The sequence below is a fragment of the Lycium ferocissimum genome, chromosome 6, assembly GCF_029784015.1.
Source record: "Lycium ferocissimum isolate CSIRO_LF1 chromosome 6, AGI_CSIRO_Lferr_CH_V1, whole genome shotgun sequence".
Taxonomy (NCBI): Eukaryota; Viridiplantae; Streptophyta; class Magnoliopsida; order Solanales; family Solanaceae; genus Lycium; species Lycium ferocissimum.
In genome coordinates this window covers 44,653,206-44,674,329 of record NC_081347.1, presented here as the reverse complement: position 1 = coordinate 44,674,329, position 21,124 = coordinate 44,653,206, and the positions used below count along the sequence as shown (strand labels likewise).

The window sequence follows — 21,124 nt, the reverse complement described above, 5'->3', positions numbered from 1 at the left end:
AACTAATCATTGGACTCATAACTGCAAAGCATTGATGCTGAACGCTGAACTCCAATTGCAAGAAGAACAAGACCAACAACAGGAACACAGACTAGTTCTCGGACAACATAGAAAATATAAATAATACTCTTTTCATGTCTCTCCCTCCACATTGCATGAGAGGAATCTAATTATTTGCAAACGTCAAAGTTCAGTTACATGTATGGTAGAATGAGAGCCACACAGTTTTACATCCTGGTTGAAGAAGCAGCATTCTGATGTCCATGAATTCAATTTCCGAGAAACCATAATCCAAAAGACTGATACCAATTATCACTGTCTGTGCCCGCAATTTTCTCCAGAACTCTTATAGGATGGTGAAAGCAGTATTCAAAGATCAGGAACTGCATTGTCATCAAACTTGCTCCTGTGCAGATCCATGTCCACGCACACATGCTGGATTTAATCAAGAAGAACACTGTTGCTCCCATTCATCCTCATTTCATCTTTGTCAATTTGTAGGGAATTGCAACACAAAAGTCCTCAAGTCTCTTCATCATTTACTATTCTTCATTTCGGAATAATATGAAAAACAAAAGAATAGTAATTCTCTTAAACCAGTTTTCCACCATCTAATCAGTCCTGCCTGAATCCGCATAACGAACATAAAATAAAGGGCTTGCTTTGCTTTCAAAGTTTTCCCTGTTTCCTGTCTTTTTTGTATCTCACCCTGAAGGGGCAGAGAGGTTGCTCCTTTGGTAGCAAGTCTGTAATTTGAAAAACATTTTCCACTTATCCAACCAGTCATTCAAGAAGACATAGTAAAGAAACTTCCACCTGGACTGCAAAACATTATGCAGCAGGAATCCTCTTTTATCCTTCACTGTCAACAGTCTAACAAACAATAGCAAATGCCACGACCTTGGTTGACGGAGTTCGGAAACACTCACCTGAGAAGTGAAGCACAAAGAAAAAAGAAAAACCAGTCAATGTTTAGATATGTAGGGCATGTAAAAGAGAGAGAAACATAGAGCCCACCCCTACTTTTCCGCCCGCGGACAGAGAGAGAGAGTGTGTGTGTGTTTAGGGTTACATACTGATACATGGAGAATTGGCTGCCTCTTCTATAATTTATTAACCCTCCCAGTTAATATAAAGATGTGAATTTTGTGTTCTCTGAAACCTTTTCATTTTTTATCCAAAAAACCTTTTTTCATTTTTTTTTACCACATTGCTTCCTCCATAACACTTATCAGCTGCCCTCTTCTCTGTTGCGCCATCTCCAAAGTGTAAAACAAACATTCTTAAACAAGAATCATATTGTTTATCTACTATTTCTTAATCTATCATAATCATAGAAATAAGAAATTGGAAAAACAAGTATCCCCTTGGCGTGAGTGAATTTATCAACTCTTGATTTTACCACTACAAACTCGGAAAGCTTAGCTTCTAATTTATAATTTGTTCAAAGGATTGTTTTGATATGATAGGGACAGCCATGCATGCCTACTCTTCCAGCAATGACGTTGTGGTTGAGTCAACAATGAAGGGTGAATGAACTAATAATTCATTTAGGAAGAGAAGTGCATACAAACTTTTCGGGGGGGCTGTAAGAGGACAACGGCAAGGAATGGAATTGACACAAAGTGCAGGTGATAGGTGGGCTGGTTAATATTTCCATCATTATCTCCTATAAAAAAATTATATTGGAAATTTCCTAAGAATGTAATTAGTTAAGAATTTTTTATAATCCTGGATAAGTAGTCAAGTACTTGGGTTTTATGTGAAGAGTATAGAAAAATGCAGTGCGAAAATCAGTTCCCCAGCGTATAAAATGGAGTGCAAATATCAGTTCCCAGTAATATTTAACCAAGGCCATATATGGGGGATTATTTTGCTATGGTAATGGAATTTGCATTGTTCCACACAATTTTTTGGTAAATGGACTTGATGACTGAAGCTTGGGTGGAAGCTAAATTTTATCCCTGGAGGGAACTCTTCTAACTCTATGTGTTGCTCCATTTGTTTGGTATCTTGATATTTTGCTATCTTATTTCTTTTGCAATTCTGCATTGACTACACTTCATTTATTTTATTTTTATTTTTTTTGATAAGTAAAGATTTTATTAAGAAATACCAAGTTGGTACAGAAAAAAAGGTACAGGACCTAGCAGCAAAACTCTTTAATCCACATTACATATTGTCTCCTAGCAAGTGTAAAAAGTCCAAATACTTCTCCATCCTATCTATAGTACTGCTATTACACCAAAAGTACAGATTTTTAATGCATTTGTTTTGTACTCTAGAAATCTGTAACTTCTTCCCATCAAAGCATGCCTTGTTTCTTTCCAGCCTTAGTTCTCCATTTTATTTTTAAGCTCTTTTTAACCTCCTGAGATTACCACACTTTCAACAGGCTAGTAATTTTCTCTGGTAACACCAAAGATATGCCCATTATGCTAAAGAATAGTTCCCAACATTGCCTTGAAAATCTGCAATGCAAGAAAAGATGTTCAACAGTTTCCTCAAATAGCCTCAACTACACAAGGAAAAACCTGTCCTTTAGTAACTTATACTGTTTTTGGCAAGCATCCCTAGCTGCTAACCAACCAAAAAAAGCTGCTTTCGTAGGTGGTTTGGTTTTCCAAATCATCTTCCATGGCCAGTTAGGAATTCCTTGATTAAACTGTTGCAACAACATTTTGTAGCAGTTATTGACCGAGAATACCTTATCCTTGCTGTTGACCCAAACTAGTCTATCTGCTCTGTCTTGTTCTATTGAGCATGAGTTCAATTGTTGAAGTAGTTGGCAAAAACTGTCTATTTCCCAATCACTACGCTTCCTTTGAGCCGAGGGTCTATTGGAAACAACCTCTCTGCCCCATAAAGGTAGAGGCAAGGTCTGCGTACATCCTACCCTCCCCAGACCCCACCTGTGGGATTACACCGGGTATGTTGAGGGAACTCTTCTAACTATGTTGGCTTTTATTCTGTACTTCTCTGGATTTGAATCTTTTATGCCTCTTTCATTTTTGAGGAAGCAATCAAAACATACAAAAGTTATCTCATTGGCATTTGTTTTGTTGTGTCAAATTTTATCTCTTCCACTGTTTTTTCTTAGATGTGGTGGTTAAATATCCTCCCTTGACTAATAATCTATCACAGTTTCACGTTAGAGAAAATCCTGGGATTTTTCAATTTAACTGGCAAGCTGCCAATTTTCCAGAAATTTTGGAGGAGAAGTGCGGGGAAGAGGGTCAAAATGGGGGACCCTCATAACTAAATAAAGAAAAGAACCGGAAAAAAAGTTGATAAGAAAATATGTTCCCCACTAAATTTTGGCTGTTCACACTTCTCCTGTCTGTGAAGTTCACATAATGTGCCACATTGGGAAAAAGTGACAAATGGGAACAAACTCGATGTAGTTTTGGAGCTCAATAGGAACATGAAATAGCCGACCCCAACTTGCTTGGGATCGAGGCATAGTAGTTGTTTTTGAGTAGTGAAGTAAGCTACTAGGTCGGCCAGCATAATTCCTTGCTAAGAATTGTTGTCTAGTCTAGCATTTTCCATAAAGTAAGTTCAATAGCTCATTCCTCCATTTAATGGGATTCACCATTTCAAGTAAATAAAAGGGATCCACATTGATTCTCTCTCTTCATTCCTTCATGAATTTGAGTTACTGAAGTCCAAAGAAAAAGGAGGAAGGAATGGGTGAAATTCACCCTAATTTTCCTTCTCCTTTTTAAGAAACTATCTTTTGTCAGGTGATAATAGGACAGGTTTAAACAATTATCCCACCCAAAACATTCCTGCAACATAGCTATATTTTCTCAACACTGACAAGTTAAAAACTGAACAAATAATCTGTATAACAGGCTTACTTTCTCCACAAGTTTTTGAGCAGCCTCTTCTGTTAGCATGGTGAAAATCATCCATTGCATATATTCCACTTTTCTCCAAGAAGCTTGGCCAGATTGTTTACCATTGTGACCTGTATATGAATATTCAACCTCCTTCAACAAAAATTGGTGGCCAATTACCTTGAGGACAGAAATAAGCCAAAAGAGGGACATTCACACCATTGAAAGTCACATAAAGAACAAAAAAAAAAAAAAAAAAGTGACCCAATAAGGATTTAAAGAAGATGGTCATACTTTGGGTTCGCGGATATCACAACCAAAAATGTATCAGAGTGCATCTTAAGTAGAATATTGACAAACATATGAAAATTGACAGCTTTAGAAGTTCAAATGACTAACAAATCTAGCAAGCTGACAACCATCTTATTTTAAGACATTTTCGCCATTATTGCAGAACCAAATAGCAGAAAAAAGGGTGTAATCCGTACTAAGATCACGCTCAATCTCACATGAGACCTGTATCATTCGCAAAATACGTACTTGATTGGGAAAATATGGGTTAACAAAGCAACACATGTTTTTGACTTGAGAGGTGCTATAGACATCCATTTAATTTCCTAAATTTAATGCATCAGCAATAGATTTGTGCGTCAATATCTTAATTAAACAATCCAGTGAATTTGATTATGCTAAAGGTTGTAATTGGCAAGATTATTGTTGAAGACATTTAAGTAAATAAAAGTGAGCTCTCTCTACAATCAATTGATCCATGCTAATGATGTTTCTTCATTTTGTTTATACATTTTAACAACTAGATATACACAAAATGATCAATAAAATCATGACACTAGGATAAGTGAGTAAATGCAGCACAACACTGTGATATCAGAGAAGATTAAGTTATTTTGAGTCAGCTAACAAGGAAACAACTCTAAGTGCCTTCAGTAATAAATTTTTCTCTGCCGTAGAGGCTCTGACTATGATCTGGAGTTATACTAAACTTCAATTGTTTTTTGCTACATACTACCTCCATTATTCTACAGTCAGATTTGGAACTCATAAGATCATTACCTTGTGATTTTGACATCGTTTTTCACAAGCGTCAGTTCTTTGCAATTCCTCCAGATGCACAAGACTTGGGATTCAAAATATTAACAAATTATTGTTTCCTTTCATGGCTTTCTTAGCATATTGATAAATTATTATTTACTTTCATGACTTGCTTTCATTCTGAGCTGTGAGGGCAAAAGCGCAAGGTCTGTGTCCACGACATTTTTAACAGAGTTAAACTCCACATTCCACTTTTAGTTCCTTCTTGTTGCACAACAAGTACAAAAGATTCTCAATATTCGAAGTCTCCAATCAAACAGAATATGTGTGTGTGTGTGTGTGTGTGTGTGTGGGCAGGGGCGGACCCACGTGTATCCGAGGGGTGTCAGCAGACACGGCTTGATCGGGATTTTTTTAAATTTATATATGTATAATACTATTCAGACGAAAGTATTTAGATAAATACAAAAGAGATGCCACTGCTTAGCACTACAGTATTGGTGGCTCACTGGTGGGGCGCTTCAACAGTTGCATTGAGGTCGTGCATTCGTTCCCGTTGAGTAGCATATTTTTAAAACGTTTTTTAGGCTTATTCTATTCTAATTCCAAATCCAAAAACAAAGAAGCCACAGAGATTTGAACTCTTGACGCCTTGCTCAAAAGATCTAAACTTATCCAACTGAGCAAACATCATTCTATTGCCAATATGACATTTATCTATTAACTTCAACGCTTTACCTAAGCAGTACTCCCTCCTATTAAAAAAGAGTGTCCATTTAGCCATTTGCACTTTAAGAAAATACTAAATCCAAGGCAAGAATAAATAATTTGACTAAATTACACCTAAGTAAATAGGTATTACGATTTGGTCACTTAACAATAATAAGGGCAAATCTGAAAAAATAAGATTAATTCTTTCTTGATTTGGTAAGTGAACACTCTTTTTTAACCGGAGGGAGTAATATCTAAACCGAGCTAGAGCCTGCAACTCTAAAAGCAATTGTTGGTGTTGTGTGTTGCTCTTTCAAATGTAAATTCTTTTAATATTTTTTTTCATTTTTTTCTTTCTAGTAGGAATTTCTTGAAAACATTCATCATTTTCTTTTGGTGGATTTTATAATTCAGCTTGAATATGTTTTCCTAAAATATATGACGTCACTATAATAATTTATTTATATTTCACTGCTTTAAATGTCGACACTGCTAACACAAAATCATGCGTACGCCACTGTGTGTGTGTGTGAGAGAGAGAGAAAGAGAGAGAGAGAGAGAGATAGAGAGAGAAAGGGAGCAAGGGAGGGAGAACAAAATGAGAAACAAAAATTATATGTTCTTTCTTTTGTCTTATGATTTTAATCATCAAAAACAATAACAAACCCAGTATGATCCCACAAGTGGGCTCTGGGGAGGGTAGGATGTACCAGACCTTACCCCTACCTTTGTGGGTTAGGGAGGTTGTTTCCGGTAGACCCTCGGCTCAGAAAAGGTACCTGGCACAGTAATGTTAGAAAAAAGAAAGCAAAATATCAAGATACAAACTACTAGTGGCAATAGATGGTGGTGTCTTATGATTTAAATCATTAATTTAACTATCCATATCAGTGACAAGTGTTGCTAGTCAATGAAAAGTTTCCAGAAAAGAAGCAAACAAACCTTGTTGGCTTTGGCATTTTCTTGAGCAGAGCAAAACAGATCTACAATAATGAGTTCCGAGAGCTGCAGAACCCATAGAAATTTGCCCATGAGAAGGATTCAAAGCAAGTCAACCTGAAAATCCAACTTCCAATGAAACCAACTTTATATAAAAAATATTTTAAAAGGCAATCATACGTTATATTCAACTATTCAATTTAAAATTTTAGATGACGCAGAAATATGTAGAACAGTCTTTTATCTGACAAATAAGCAATTGCCCAGTATGCAAATAAATATCAGAAACATGTAAAAGATGTTACCACATAGGTGCTCCATCAGAAACATGCAAAAAGATATAACCAAATGGGTGTTCAGAGATACGAACCATTCCTGATACTGTTCAACCTATGAGTTGATTGCATTAATAAGAGTCTGAGATAAATCTCTGTCAAGCGTAAAACCCTTCTCCATCATCTGATCCCAAATTGCACAAGCAACTGAGAGGTTCTTCTCCTGTATGAGACCTCCAATAATCAATTTGAAGGTCATTTCATCAGGATTCAAATCTCTAGCTTGCATATCTTCATAAAGACTCAGCGCTTCAGTTACTCTAGAAGCCTTGCAAAATCCGTTGATTAGTGCATTATACGAGATAACATCAGGAGCAACACCCTGTTCCACCATATCATGGAAAATGCTCTGAGCCATCCCTATTTTACCTGTCTTGCACAGGTTATCTATAATAGAAGTGTACAGTACACGATCAGGAAAAAGGCCCTTGCTTATCATCTGATCAAAAAGTGCCTTGGCTACACTAGAATTGCCTTCTTTTAAAGAAGCTTCTATAAGAATTGTAAAAGTTACAACATCAGGAACAATTCCTTTTTGCTCCATCTCCTCGAAGAGATTGTAAGCCTTCTTACTGTGGTCTTTCTTGCAGAGTGTTCTAATAATAGTATTGTAAGATACAACATCTACCAAACCTTTCGTCACCATCTTGTCGATCATTAGCTTATAAGCCTTATCTAATCTATTCGCTTTGCATAAACCTCTAAGAAGCTGGTTATAGCTATAACCATCAGGTTCCAACCCATTTCTTTCCATCTTCTCTATCAACTTTTCCGCTTCTTCCAACATAAGCTCGTTACAACAATAATTCAAGAACACATTATAAGTAACCAAATCCGGTTCACACCCGTTTCTCCTCATAAACGTCTTAATCGCTTGCGCTTTATCAATCCTACCAGCTCGACAAAACCCATTTATCAACGCATTATATATTTCCGTATTGAATTTAACTTGACCCCTTAAAATACCCAACGTCAACTCATACGCCAATTCAACCTTACCACTCCCACAAAGCCCGAAAACAAGAACTCTGCACGCCTTATTATCCGGAATTAAACCTTTCCTAATCATCGTATGCCACATTTCAACAGCATTATCGAAACGTCCAATCCGACACAACCCACTAATAACAATGGTATAACTCACAACATCGGGTTCTCGTCCTTTCTCTCCCATTACTCTAAGCAACTCCAACGCAACATCCACCAAATTTTCACTACACAAGAGATTTAAATACATATTGTACGCCCAAAAATCGGGTACTACTCCAATTCTATCCATATCATTTAACAACCTATGAATAAGCTCAAAGTTCTTAACTTTACACAAACCACAAATGAATCTTGAATATGTCAATGAATTTAAAGAAAACCCAACTGGTTTCATTTCATTGTAATAACGTTCAGCTAAATCGAAATGCGAGTTACGAATCAAAACACCAATAATTCTGTTGTAATCAATGCTGAAAACTCTACAATCTGATTGAGTCATTTTGTCGAACACTTGGAGTGCTTCGTTGACTAAGCCGGTTTTGACGTAATTTGAAATGCGAGCACGGTATATGAGTCGATGCTTACCAAGAGTTTTATACATATCAATTTAAGGCTTCCTCAGAAGCGATGAAAGCATAGCATCGCTTCTTCTCAGCTCAACTCAATACACCAATATATTAAAGGTTGAAATTGATGTTGTCACATGAGTATAGTAGGAATAATGATTAATGAAGTTAAAGTGAAGTATTGTTATGATTTTTGTGCTTAACAGAGAAGGGGTTTGGGGGAGGAGAAAGTGGTTTCGGCGAGGAAGAAAGGGGCCCAAATGCCGGAGACGAGTTCTAAGCTTTAATAATGGGCTTTGATGCGGGTTTTATGGGCATAATAAATGCATTCACTGGCCACTTTTCGTCCTTTTTAACTTGAAGATACAATACTAGCTACTACTATTTTCGTAGAGTGCCAAATTCACGCTTGAAGCTTCATGGAAATGCAACTACTGCTTCTTATCCCCTATAATTGAAAAGTAGTCATTGTCATAGAGTTTTAATTCCCAAGTGATTTTCTAGTATATTATTGTACCTCGAAATAAAGGGGTCAGTCTTCATCATGTCAGGGTATCCCGATCTAAATGCCACGGAAATTTCGGGAAGCCTTTTTCTTAAAAGACTTTCCGTGATCGCTGAGAAAGCGGAGAGAATGCTAGTCCAACTGTCGATACGGGTATGCTAATATATAGAGGATTTTCCAGTCCTAGAAAAAGAAAATAGCTTGTTTGTCGTAAACACTCGAAGATGCTCATTTGGGGATTCGATGATAAAGATCAGACAATGATCTCATTTTCCTTCTCATATTCGGTTTGACTTGTGTTCATTCGCTCAGAGCGATATGCAGTGAAAAAAAAGCGAATGCCTTACTAAGAGATATTGAATAGAAAGGGGTTTTTCGTTAACACTATAACTCGTTTTTATTCATTCAACTATAAAGTACATTCCAAGAGTCATATAAGTGAAAAGTTTTGTTAGCTGGATTTCTAAGCACTGGTCTTTACTTCTCACATGCTAACTCATAAAAAAAGATAGAGTCAACCCATACGCCTTTTGCGGGGGTGAGCAAAAAGCTTTTTCTTTTAGAAGAGTATATAAACTAGAAATAGATATAGATGCACATGATAAGTTATCGTCTTATTTTCCTTTTACTTAAAGACCTTGTAGGGTGGGACTAACAATTTAGATAAGCTATTCTAGACAATTGTACATGAAAGTCCATTTATAAGCTCTTTTGTAGGCCTTCAAAGTGGGCGTGGGGGTGGGACAAGTGAATCCGATGTGAGGGAAGTATTGTTGCGCCAGTTGGAACTAGGGATGAGTAGCTGTGAGAAACGGAAAACCATAAAAAATGACTATTCATGGAGCTTCTGTAGAAAGACCTCTTGATTATAGCAAACGAATCACAATTACAAGTACAAAAAGCTCGTTGGTTGTACACAAGCCACACTTAGCTTGAATTGTGTTGCTACAATGTTTAGCTATTGCCCACTTGACCTTTTCTCATCCTTATCGTAAGGGACTAGTGCAAGATGGCTAAGCCGCATCTCCTGCTTTCTTTGAGAAAAAGGGCTAGGCCCCCAGAGGGCTTTCAAGGACTAGGGAAGACTAGTGGTTTATAGAGTTAGGAGAGGGACAAATAAAAGGGCCTCATCCAGAGCCCTAATCAAATAAAAAAGGGTATGAGCATTGGGCCCTATGTTGAGTAAGGGGGAGAAGATGCCCCTTCTGCTAAGTTGAAGAATAGGACATCTGGTGTGACGTTGTCCTTTATCGTTCATTACTAAAATGAATTAAATCCTATAAAATATATATATATATTTATCCTTTGAATTACTCATATATATACTATGAGTTTCATTTCGCACCGAAATAGTGATAGTCGTCAGTGTTTTAGAAGGCGTTTTCAGGGCGAGGTGTACCAAAAATGCACTAGGGCGTACTTGTGGGGCGTAAGCTCCAACCTTTCGAGGCATTTGCTTGGGCGTAAGGCCAACATTCTTGGCATTCATTTGGGCCGTAAGCCCCGAGAACTTTTTTAAATTTGAGCCAAAATTACGTAATAATATTTTTTATAAAAGTTAAATATACAAAAGTTAACTCATAGTAAATTCTCTGTAACACCCCGTGAATTTAGGTTAGGTGTGAATGTGTAAAACTAGTAATAAGATGATATTTTAGCTATATTAATCCATTCGGGATGAATTTGGGTGATAAGCAGTCGTTTTGAAGTCAACCCAAATAGTGAAGTTCGTAAGAGTTCTCAAACTCGTCTAAATTTCAATAGATCTGACTTCGAAGACAGTTTCGTGAAAATAGATTGGGAATTTGGAAAAACTTCCTGAATAAAAGTTGTAGATCTTTGAAATAACTTTCCAACGGTAGGTCGCCTAGCTCTAACGGATCTCTGTGCTAGGAGTTATCCCCATTTTACTGAACATTGTCTGTGCGATGTAAAGTTAGGCGTGTGCGGCGCGCCAATCAATATTTTCAGGAAAATCAAAATTTTGACGCCGTAGTAATAGATACACTGTGTGCACCGCCCTGGGCGATGCCCGTGCGACGCACCAGACCATTTTATGCCTGAAGCGATTTTTCCCGAATTTTATAAAAGCCTAACTTCGTTATATTGAGTCCCACTTCGTTTTGGCCGACTTTTTGAGAGGAAATAACCCTAGGGTTTCCCCAAAACATATAAGGTGAGTTCTTGATCAATTCCCACTATTACTTCATCAATCTAACATCAAATTAACACTAGTTAATCTTCCAAAAACCCTAGATTCTTGAAACCCAAGAAAGAGAAGAACAAAGGGACATTTGGAGACGTTAATATTGTCACACCCTAATTTCTGATAGGGCATGATGGGCACCCGACCCTTACCTAGGGCCGAGAGAACCCGCTGACTTTCGTAATACTCATAATCATACTGGGCCCGTAAAACATGACATAAGCACATAATGAAATTTTTTCATAAACAAGCATGCCTTTTGTCTTTTTCAAATCAAATAAAATCTGTAGTCACAACAAATCTGTAACATAATGCATAATAATACACCAGCTTACATAGGCTACAACCGACGTCTTATACACACGACATCGTCATAAAGTCTCTACCATAACTCCGTATACCATAACAAAGCACCCGACTGAAAGCAACACTCCGAGGGGAAATGGAGCTCGCCAATCCAGCTGGAACCTCTTCTACTCATTTGTATATACCTGCGCGGCATGAAACGCAGCCCCCGAAGAAACGGGGTCAGTACGGAATATGTACTGAGCATGTAAAGCATAGTGAAGGTTTACACATAGCACATTAATCTAAATTAATTAGATAGCGCGTAAACCATAAAAGGAGAACTTACGTGTTCTTCGTGTAGCGGAAGCGAAAGTCGAAGCGCGGCTGGAATTACTGGCCGATGGTGGTTGTCACTATATATTGGAGCAACCCCTAAATCACAGTCTAAACCCTAATATATTGTAGAGAAGAGAAGAGCAGAAAAATACTGCAGAAGTATTTTATTTTTACATAAAAGTGTTATTATATGGGAAATATTAGGGGCTAGGTTTAATTACCCTAACGGGCCTTAAGCACCCCCTTATGGGTGGACCCAATTTCCTACATCTCCCACTCACACATAACGGGAGTGCTCATCTAATTTGATAAACATTTTTCAACTCATCTCCACAATCATTCATACGGGGAAGTAGACCGTGCGACCAAATACATACCGTGAGAGCTAAGTGCTATACATCCGGTAGAGTATATAGCCTCTCGTCGGGGTGCAAACCGCAAGTAGATCATGAAGCATGCAGTACCCCAGATCATATGAATCACATTTGATATAATCTCCAAAATCTCATATACCATTATTTCTTGTATTCACAATTGTAACTCATAAGTTATAATTGGTGCACCAGTGGATACAAATTAATGAGATCCTTTCAATGATCTTCCTCTTCTCATGATCCTTTTAACATTAGTTTAACTGCTTTTCTAGATATACTCCGCCAGACCGAATCTGTATGCATGGTCTTTTGGAAGCACACTAAGATAGCTAACATCAAACTAAGTCTCAAGTATCTGATCCGAGTCACAAAGGGTACAAATCTTGAGCCACCATAAAGGCTACGGGTCTGACACAACAATAAGTTGAGAATGGACTTATGTTAACCCAATTGGTCGACATTAGCACACATGGTATGAAACACATGCTACAACATTTTCTCCTTTCCTAGGGATCGTATGTCTTTATCTCGTAAAGAATGCTGTACAGATGATATTTAGACACCATAAGTATCTAAATTTGAGTTCCTTATCTACTATATCATTTTTAACTCACATCTGGCTCAGTAAGTAGACTAGGTGAACGTTTTTCACCTTAACGACCTTATGTCATTATTTATGCGACGTTCATGATTTTAAGTTGACAGCTCTCAAATTATCCATTCGATAATTTTTCTTAAAATTCAATCTCATCTCCACTCATCACTAAGATAAGGAGGCGGTTACACGTGTGAGAATGCCAACCTCTTGTCTACCCACATACTTTAAAAAACAAATAAAGCAACGAATGCACATGACATTCAACATGTAAAATATGTATGTATGTAAATCAACTTTATTGATAATTAAAGAACATCGTCTTGTGAACATGAGGAATTTAAACAAAAATGAAGTATCTTAGAATCTACGCAACGCCGAGATCTAGTGTGTCTCACAAATGCATCCCAGACAAGGCTCGGGTCAATGGATCTGCTAACATATCTTTTGTAGACATATACTTCACGTTCACTACCTTGCGTTTAACCATGTCTCTCGCATAGTTATACTTGATATCTATGTGTTTGGTTTTATGATAGAAACTTAGGGTCCTTGGTAGAGGAAATTGCGCCCTGTTTTGTCACGGTAGACTAAACTAGTTCAAAGATCTTGTGATATCAATAAGTGTTCCAAGAACCTTTTTCAACCAAACGACTTCTTGTCCGATGCGAGAGCCACGTATTCGGCTTCCATAGTAGATAGCGATATACATGATTGTTTCTTCGCTCCATGATATGGCGCCATCACCGAGTAAGAAAACATATCTCCGAGGTAGACTTCCTCTCGTCTAGATCTCCTGTGATCGCATCACCGTATCCAACTAATCGCAGAGATCTTTGTCGCCTTGGTAACAAAGTGCATAATCGGCCATTCCTCTTCGAGCATATCTCATGATTCTCTTTCTTGCCAATGTGCTAAACTCCGGGCTTCGGTTTGATATCTACTTACCAAGCCAACTGCTTGACAGATATCAGGTCTGGTACACACCATAGCATACATTAGACTTCCGACTGCGCTCCTATAAGGAACTCGGCTCATTTTTTCTTTCTCTTCAGGAGTCTTAGGACACATTTGACTTCCCAAGGCATGGCCTTTACCGATAGGAGTATCGTGGCTACTATTTGCATATTGAATCGTTCAAGAACTTTTCTTATGTAATTCTCTTGAGAGATATAATAGTTTCTTTGGACGATCTCTTGAAATCTTAACTCCAAGAATATATACGGTTTCACCATATCTTTCATCTCAAATTGGGATGATAACCATGACTTTATCTCGGTAATGAACTCCTTATCATTTCCCGGCTATAAGTATGTCATCTACATACAATGTTAAAATCACAAACTTGTTTCTTGATCTTTTGGTATAAACGCAATGGTCTTCATCCATCATGGTAAAACCATTGGATAGGACAACATTCGAAAACGTATATACCACTGCGCTGAAGATTGTTTGAGGCCATAAATAGACTTCAAAAGTCTACAAACCTTTTGTTCGTGTACTTTTCAATGAAACATTCGGGTTGTTCCATATAAATTTCTTCATCTAATTCTCCATTGAGAAAGGCGGTCTTTACATCCATTTGATGTAACTCAAGATCCAAGCTTGCAACTATAGCTAGAACAAGACGAATGACAGGTAAACCTAACGAGGGAGAAAGTCTCGTCATAGTCTATTCCTTTCTGCTGTGTATACCCTTTTGCCACTAGTCGAGCCTTATATCTTTCAACTGTGCCATTAGCCTTGAGCTTTATTTTGAGAACCCATTTACTCCCAATAGTTTTGCGTCCCTGAGGGAGATCAACTAGTTCCCAAACTTTGTTGACTCTCATAGACTCCAACCTAAATGCCATTGTTTTTGTCCATTTGTCCTTAGAAGGGCATAGAGAGCCTCTTTTACATTTTTAGGCTCATTTTCATCTTGCAGGAGCATCATAAATAATTCACCGCCTTCAATGTCAAATCGTCGGCGGGGAGTCTTTTTACGAGAACCACGTCTAGTTTGTGATTCATCATTGTTCCCATTTGGATCAACGTTGCTCCCACTCGGATCAAGAACACTTAACCTGCTCCCACTTGGAACAAGATCGGTGACCATCTCGCTCCCACTTGGAACAAGATCCATTTGGTCACTTTCATTAAGTGTAGAAGGATTACTTTCATTCGCACCTGATGATGGAAGAGGTTGTTGATGAGAAACTAATTCATCATCTGCTAAAATACACCCACTCGAATGAAGAGATCCTTACGTCCGGATCCTAGCTCAAACAATGATAGGTCTTGACCTACCTCTCCTTCTTAGGAAACTCATTCTCTAAGAATGTGACATCTCGTGATTCAAATTCGATTACACATCCACCGTTTTGCCGACCTATAAACACATAACCTTTGAGGTTTAGTAGCATTCCTTATAAAGATACTTTTCTTTCCTCTCGGACCCAATTTGCCATATTTGTGAGAGGAATCATGTGTATATGCAGCACAACCCCAAGGTCTTAATACACTCAGGTCAGGATGTCTTCCAGTCCATAACTCATATGGAGTGGTTGCAACTGATTTTGAAGGCACCGGTTAAGTACATAGGTGGCGACAGCATCACCCCAAAAATTAATGGGAGGTTGGCTTGTGCCATCATTGACCTAACCATTTCTAGGAGCGTTCGTTTCTTCTCTCCGCAACACCATTTTGTTGTGGAGTATTTGGGATAGTCAACTGATGAACTATTCCCTTTTCATCACATAACCCATTAAATTGAGTTGATAAGTATTCCCGGCCACAATCAGTTTGAAGAGCTTTTATCTTCTTGTCTAATTGATTTTCCACTAAGCTCATATAGCGTTTGAAACAACTTATTGCTTCAGATTTGTGGGAAATTAAATAGACATAACTGAAACGGGTAAAATCATCAATAAATGTAATGAAATAACTTGCTCCATGCCTAGCTCTAATATTCATAGGCCCATGTATATCGTAATGGACTAATTGCAAAGGATATTCGGCCCAGTCGCTTTACCGAAAGGTTTTCGTGCAGATTTTCCCGCTAGACAATTTTTTCTGTGTGGACAATTCCACATGTTCAATGTCGGCAAGCAAACTTTGTTTTGCTAGCCTTTGCATTCTTTGTTGGCCAATATGACCAAGTCTAGCATGCCATATGTTTACATCACTATCATATTTATTTGTAGAAGCAAACATAGAAAAACTAGCATTATTATTGAATGAACCATAATCCAAATCCACATGACCAAAACCAAATAATGTTGAATCATAAGTCAACTTGAGATAAGTGTCATGAAAAAACAAGCTAAATCCTAGCCTAAGCAAAAAATTTGAAATAACATTCCGACGAATTGTTGGTGCATAGAGGACATCATGTAGAATTAGGTCTCGGCGCCACGCAGGACTAACTTGCATGTACCGATCCCTTCAAAAGCAACTTTATTGTTGTTTCCCACATATATCCACTTTGCTCCATGTGAAAGTCGCCGAAATTCAACAAAAGCATTGCGCTCCCAAGCTATGTGGTCCGTTGCTCCCGAGTCTACAATCCACAAAGGATTAGATTGATTAGTAAACAACTAGAAACACAAAGTTCACTAATTCGAATTTTATGAAATACCTTTCTAGAGGCTCGTAGCAATCCTTGGCATAGTTGACCCTTCTTGTCACAATTATAGCACTTCACTTTAGCAACATTGACACGTTTGGGACGTCTATTCTTTCCTTTTTCGAGTCTTTGCTCGTTTAGCAGGCTGAGCTGGCTGAGTTTGAGGTGGCCCTCTCTTCTTTCCCCAGTTCTTTCGCTTTTGATCACCTTTGTTTTTGGAGGTTGTTGCCATGTAATCTCGGTATTGGCTTTGCAGCCTCAAGTCGTTCCTCCTCTAACTCAAGATGCCTCCGACATCTTCCGAGTTGTGATTCTTTATTGGCGAGTCAAGTGCATCTTCATATGATCCCACGAACTAGGCAAAGAGCGTATGATGCTTGAATTTGTTGTTCATCGGTCAACACATTTACTCGAAAGATCTTTTAACTCCCCGATCATGTTTGTCATTTGCCTCGATGCGTTTTCATTGAATGCTCGGGCGTTTCTTGTAAGAAGTCGAAACTTGATCGTCAAGATCTTAGCCTTGCGAAGAGAACAGTACCAAACCTATTCTTCAAAGCAATCCAAAGTTCCATAGCCCTTTGGTGATCCTTGAACTCCCCAGATGTCATCATCCAAGGTGCTTAGCAACGTAATGCGTGCGGTGGAGTCCTTTTTCCGCCAAGCATAATACGCTTCTACTGCGTCACGCCCATGTTGAACCGTGTTGCCATCCTCAGTGCTCATTCATGACGTTGTTAATGGCCTCGAGCCTCTTGCTCTTCCAAAGACATATTGAACTTTCAAACTCAAGTTTCATAGTTGTCACCATTGAGTTTCAACCCTTTGTTTAGCTCAAAGAACAATGTTTTTCGAAGCAGTAGTCATTCTTTAACACACAAAAAAATAATGAGAACCATTAAAATAATAAAACGCAAGGCACTATGATCAACACACATACATATTATGAAACTAAGCATCAATTGACTAAGGTAATAAACATATATATATAATCATGGAGTCGAGAGGTCACTATGTTCCCAATCATCATCCAGAAATTAAAATATCATGAAAATTAGCCTAGTCAATTACCTAGCTTAGCATCTTAATCATATTTAGGCAACATAATTGTCTATCATGATTTTATAATCCCATATGGATTATTAGTTAAACAAATTAACTTTTACACGCATGCTAATAAATTCACATGAAATTTTAATGTCAAACTAATTAACATAGTACACATGTTAAACAAATCAAGCAAGATTAATGTTAAACCAAGTAACATATATTTCATGCTAAATTAACATAAAATGTGTTAAACTAATTAACGATTATACATGCTAAAAATGTTAACATAGACTTTACCATAATGATGTTAAACTAATTAGCATTTAGCACACATCAAACAAATTAACGTGAAAGTAACGTTAAACTAATTAACATTTCCAAGCAAAAAAAATAACAAATAACTTTATTGTCAAGCTAATTAGTATTTCAAGCATGTTGAGCACATCAACAAAAAAAAACTAATGTTAAACAAATTAACATTTTTTTTTTAATTGGGATAATAATTCCAGATTAAATACTAAATTTATATTCTGAAAATTAAGTCTATATTATTAATTTTCTTAATTTGGATTTGAATTATAAAATTAAAACCTTTAATTCGGGCCATTAGCCCAAACAAATGCAGCAATGTGTGAACTGGGCCTTTAGCCCTTCACTTGTTCTGTTAGCAAATTGATATGGGCTCTAAGCCCAAGTCTTGTAATGCTGTCAAGGAAAAAAACTACTCAAACCCATTAAAAAAATATATCTTCTCCAAAATAATGTTAGGTTGTCACATCCCAATGTTTTTCAGTACAGCCTTAGCCATACGATCAAGGCTATAACGACCTAGATCCAAATCATGACGAAAAAAAAAAAAACCAAAAGTCCAGCAGAAACATTGAGTGCAGGTATAATATCAGTTGTGAGACTCAGTTTCATGACAATGAAAGTGAAAAGAATTCCCAATATGAAACTCACACAAAAAAAACTCAATGCTAACTGTGCCATGGTGGCACTTCTTTTGACTCAAATATCCTTTTTACGGAAGCTTCTCCTCCTACTTCTTCTTCTCTTTGGGTGTCATTATTTTTCTTCTGTTTCTACTCACACTGTTGGATCTATCCACGGCCAACAGAACAAAGAAAGAAAAAAAACCTCCTTTTTTTTTTTTTTTTTTTTTTTAGTTCATATCCGTAGAACAAAATTGATAAAGGTTCTGAGTCGAAACATATCCAGATATAAGAAAATATTAACCTGACTTAAAACGTAATTTTAAATCAGTTTACTACGAAATTTTATTATTTCCAATTGCACAGTGCAAAAAAATAAATACTCAGTTCTAAATACACACAGTAAATCAGAACAGTTCTTTAATTATTTTTCTTAACCGTAAAACCAACCTTATGGCTCTTGATACCAATGAAGGTTTACACATAGCACATTAATCTAAATTAATTAGATAGCGCGTAAACCATAAAAGGAGAACTTACGTGTTCTTCGTGTAGCGGAAGCGAAAGTCGAAGCGCGGCTGGAATTTTCGGCACGATGGTGGTTGTCACTATATATTGGAGCAACCCCTAAATCACAGTCTAAACCCTAATATATTGTAGAGAAGAGAAGAGCAGAAAAATACTGCAGAAGTATTTTATTTTACACTCTAAGTGTTATTATATGGGAAATATTAGGGCTAGGTTTAATTACCCTAATGGGCCTTAAGCACCCCTTATGGGTGGACCCAAATTTCCTACACATAGCATACAGAAAATGAGGTCATAACCGAAGTAAGGAGTACAGAAAGTGAGCATAATGACCAGAATACCAAAGTGCTTGCATCTGAAACACAAATCGTACATCAGAGGTACAGAAGATAAATATAACAATCAGAATGCCAAAATGCTTACTTCCTGAAATACGAATCATGCATATCAAAGTCATGTATCATATCCGGCCCATAATAGGACTGAGTGACATAAGCGAATAATCATCATATTCATACCGTAACACATCATAACATCATAACTTATCATATGAGATAACATTAACCGATGTGGGATTTGCCTAAACCAATGTGGGATTGGCCTAAACAGCAGTGGGATTGGCCTAAACCGGTGTGGGATTGGCCTAAACCAATGTGGGATTGGCCTAAACCAATGTGGAATTTTGCCTCATCATCGGGTTTGCCCCACCATTGGGTTTGCCCCACCACTGGGTTTGCCCCACCACTGGGTTTGTCCCACCACCGGCTTCGATACCAACTGATCATATATCATATCAGACTTCGTGTCACATCATTTTTCGAAATACACATCATACATATATACACAGTACCTGGACGAAAGGGGCTCGGCGTACCGGACACATCATAACACCATAATCCATACATGGTTCCCGGCCAAAAAGGGGCTCGGCGAACCGGACACATCATACTCCGGAAAACACATCATTTACGAACCGAGAAACCATACGCACATAAATCCTTATTCGACTCAACAGAATGATCAAACAAGCCCTCATTTAAAAGCCAAAACAGTAGTCAAATCAAGTTTCCTCCGAACGTCACTCGGGAACAGATCAAACAGAACTTTAGAAATCATAGTTACATATCAAAATCATATGCATAAAAATCCTCATTTCAAACTCGACAGACAAATAAGTAATCATACTCGGGGGTCGGAAGCATAGCCACATTAAGCTTTTTCAAAAATAGGTCGTTAGAACCAAACATAGAAAAGTCGCGGGACCCATGGACGAGCGTCAACCCAATCTGGGCCCGCCTATGAAAGTTAAAGATTATTACTCGTTATAGAAACTTCTACGAACGTTTCATAGCAATCCGAGACCATATGTGAAAGTTACGGTCGTTCGTAGTTACAAAACTCTTTTGAAAACAAAACTGTTTATGCAACGTTTGAAAACCAATCATACAAAGACATATAAACCATAGCTTGACCATATAAGGATGCCAACATCAAGAAGCAAATCAGCATCGTAAACATGCTCGGACTTTACGAATAGAATTACCCCTAAGGCTCGTAACGTATCATAGCTTAGCCATATCATGCCAAAAGAAGGAAAGGTAAGCTTCACATACCTTGATCGCTTTCTAAGCTAATCCAAACTCAAGTCTCGGCTTCTCAAAATCTACAACACGTCATTAGACACCAAACATTAGTCATAGGCACCTCGGAATCCCATTTTAAGCTCGCACTTTATTTACATAAATTTGGGCAGCATTTCCCCTGAAAATTCAACACCCCGAGAATTTAACTCGGCCAATTCTTCAACAACAATACCAATAACCATACAAACAACATCAATAACTAATTCCAAAATGCATTCTAATATTAGTAATTCTTTTCCCATATAATTCGACAACATTCCATTCATTCAATTCGACTACATACGTTCAAACCAACATCGACGCCCACATATTCAAATACTAATCCGAGATCATTCAAATAAGATTCAAGAATGCTTCCAACAATCCACACAATATTCAAAACAACTCAACCATTATACTACCTTACCCGAAACTTCCAAATACCATAAGAACAACAACAATACATTTCTTTCTTCCAAATTCATCCACTACTTCAATAATCCACACGTTCACAACATTAATCTCATAAATACAAGAAACTATATTAAGATCACATTAGGTTCCAAAATAGCCACAAACGATTATAACTTCAATACGAACCATTAAACTTTCATTTGCATCATAGAACCCACAACACAACAACCCAAA

General features: G+C 37.5%; 2 protein-coding genes across 5 annotated transcripts; both read right to left on the bottom strand.

The window, feature by feature from the left end:
* Positions 1-92: 92 nt before the first annotated feature.
* LOC132059714 (uncharacterized) lies at positions 93-6,689 on the bottom strand. Of its 2 annotated transcripts, XM_059452447.1 has the most exons (3): positions 6,546-6,689; positions 3,864-3,973; positions 93-929 (listed from the first exon to the last, which is right to left on the bottom strand). In XM_059452447.1, exons 1-3 carry the CDS (start codon positions 6,619-6,621, stop codon positions 705-707), a joined length of 411 nt encoding a protein of 136 aa, XP_059308430.1. In that variant the 5' UTR covers positions 6,622-6,689; the 3' UTR covers positions 93-704. The 2 variants fall into 2 exon arrangements, with proteins under 2 accessions (XP_059308430.1, XP_059308429.1); XM_059452446.1 differs by lacking the exon at positions 6,546-6,689 and having other exon boundaries at positions 3,864-4,388.
* On the bottom strand, positions 6,574-8,839 carry LOC132059712 (pentatricopeptide repeat-containing protein At1g13040, mitochondrial). 3 transcript variants are annotated; one of them, XM_059452442.1, is made up of 2 exons: positions 6,913-8,839; positions 6,574-6,659 (listed from the first exon to the last, which is right to left on the bottom strand). In XM_059452442.1, exon 1 carries the CDS (start codon positions 8,466-8,468, stop codon positions 6,933-6,935), a length of 1,536 nt encoding a protein of 511 aa, XP_059308425.1. In that variant the 5' UTR covers positions 8,469-8,839; the 3' UTR covers positions 6,574-6,659; positions 6,913-6,932. The 3 variants fall into 3 exon arrangements, with proteins under 3 accessions (XP_059308425.1, XP_059308427.1, XP_059308426.1); XM_059452444.1 differs by having other exon boundaries at positions 6,574-6,608; XM_059452443.1 differs by having other exon boundaries at positions 6,574-6,611; positions 6,921-8,839.
* Between the last annotated feature and the right edge of the window lie 12,285 nt (positions 8,840-21,124).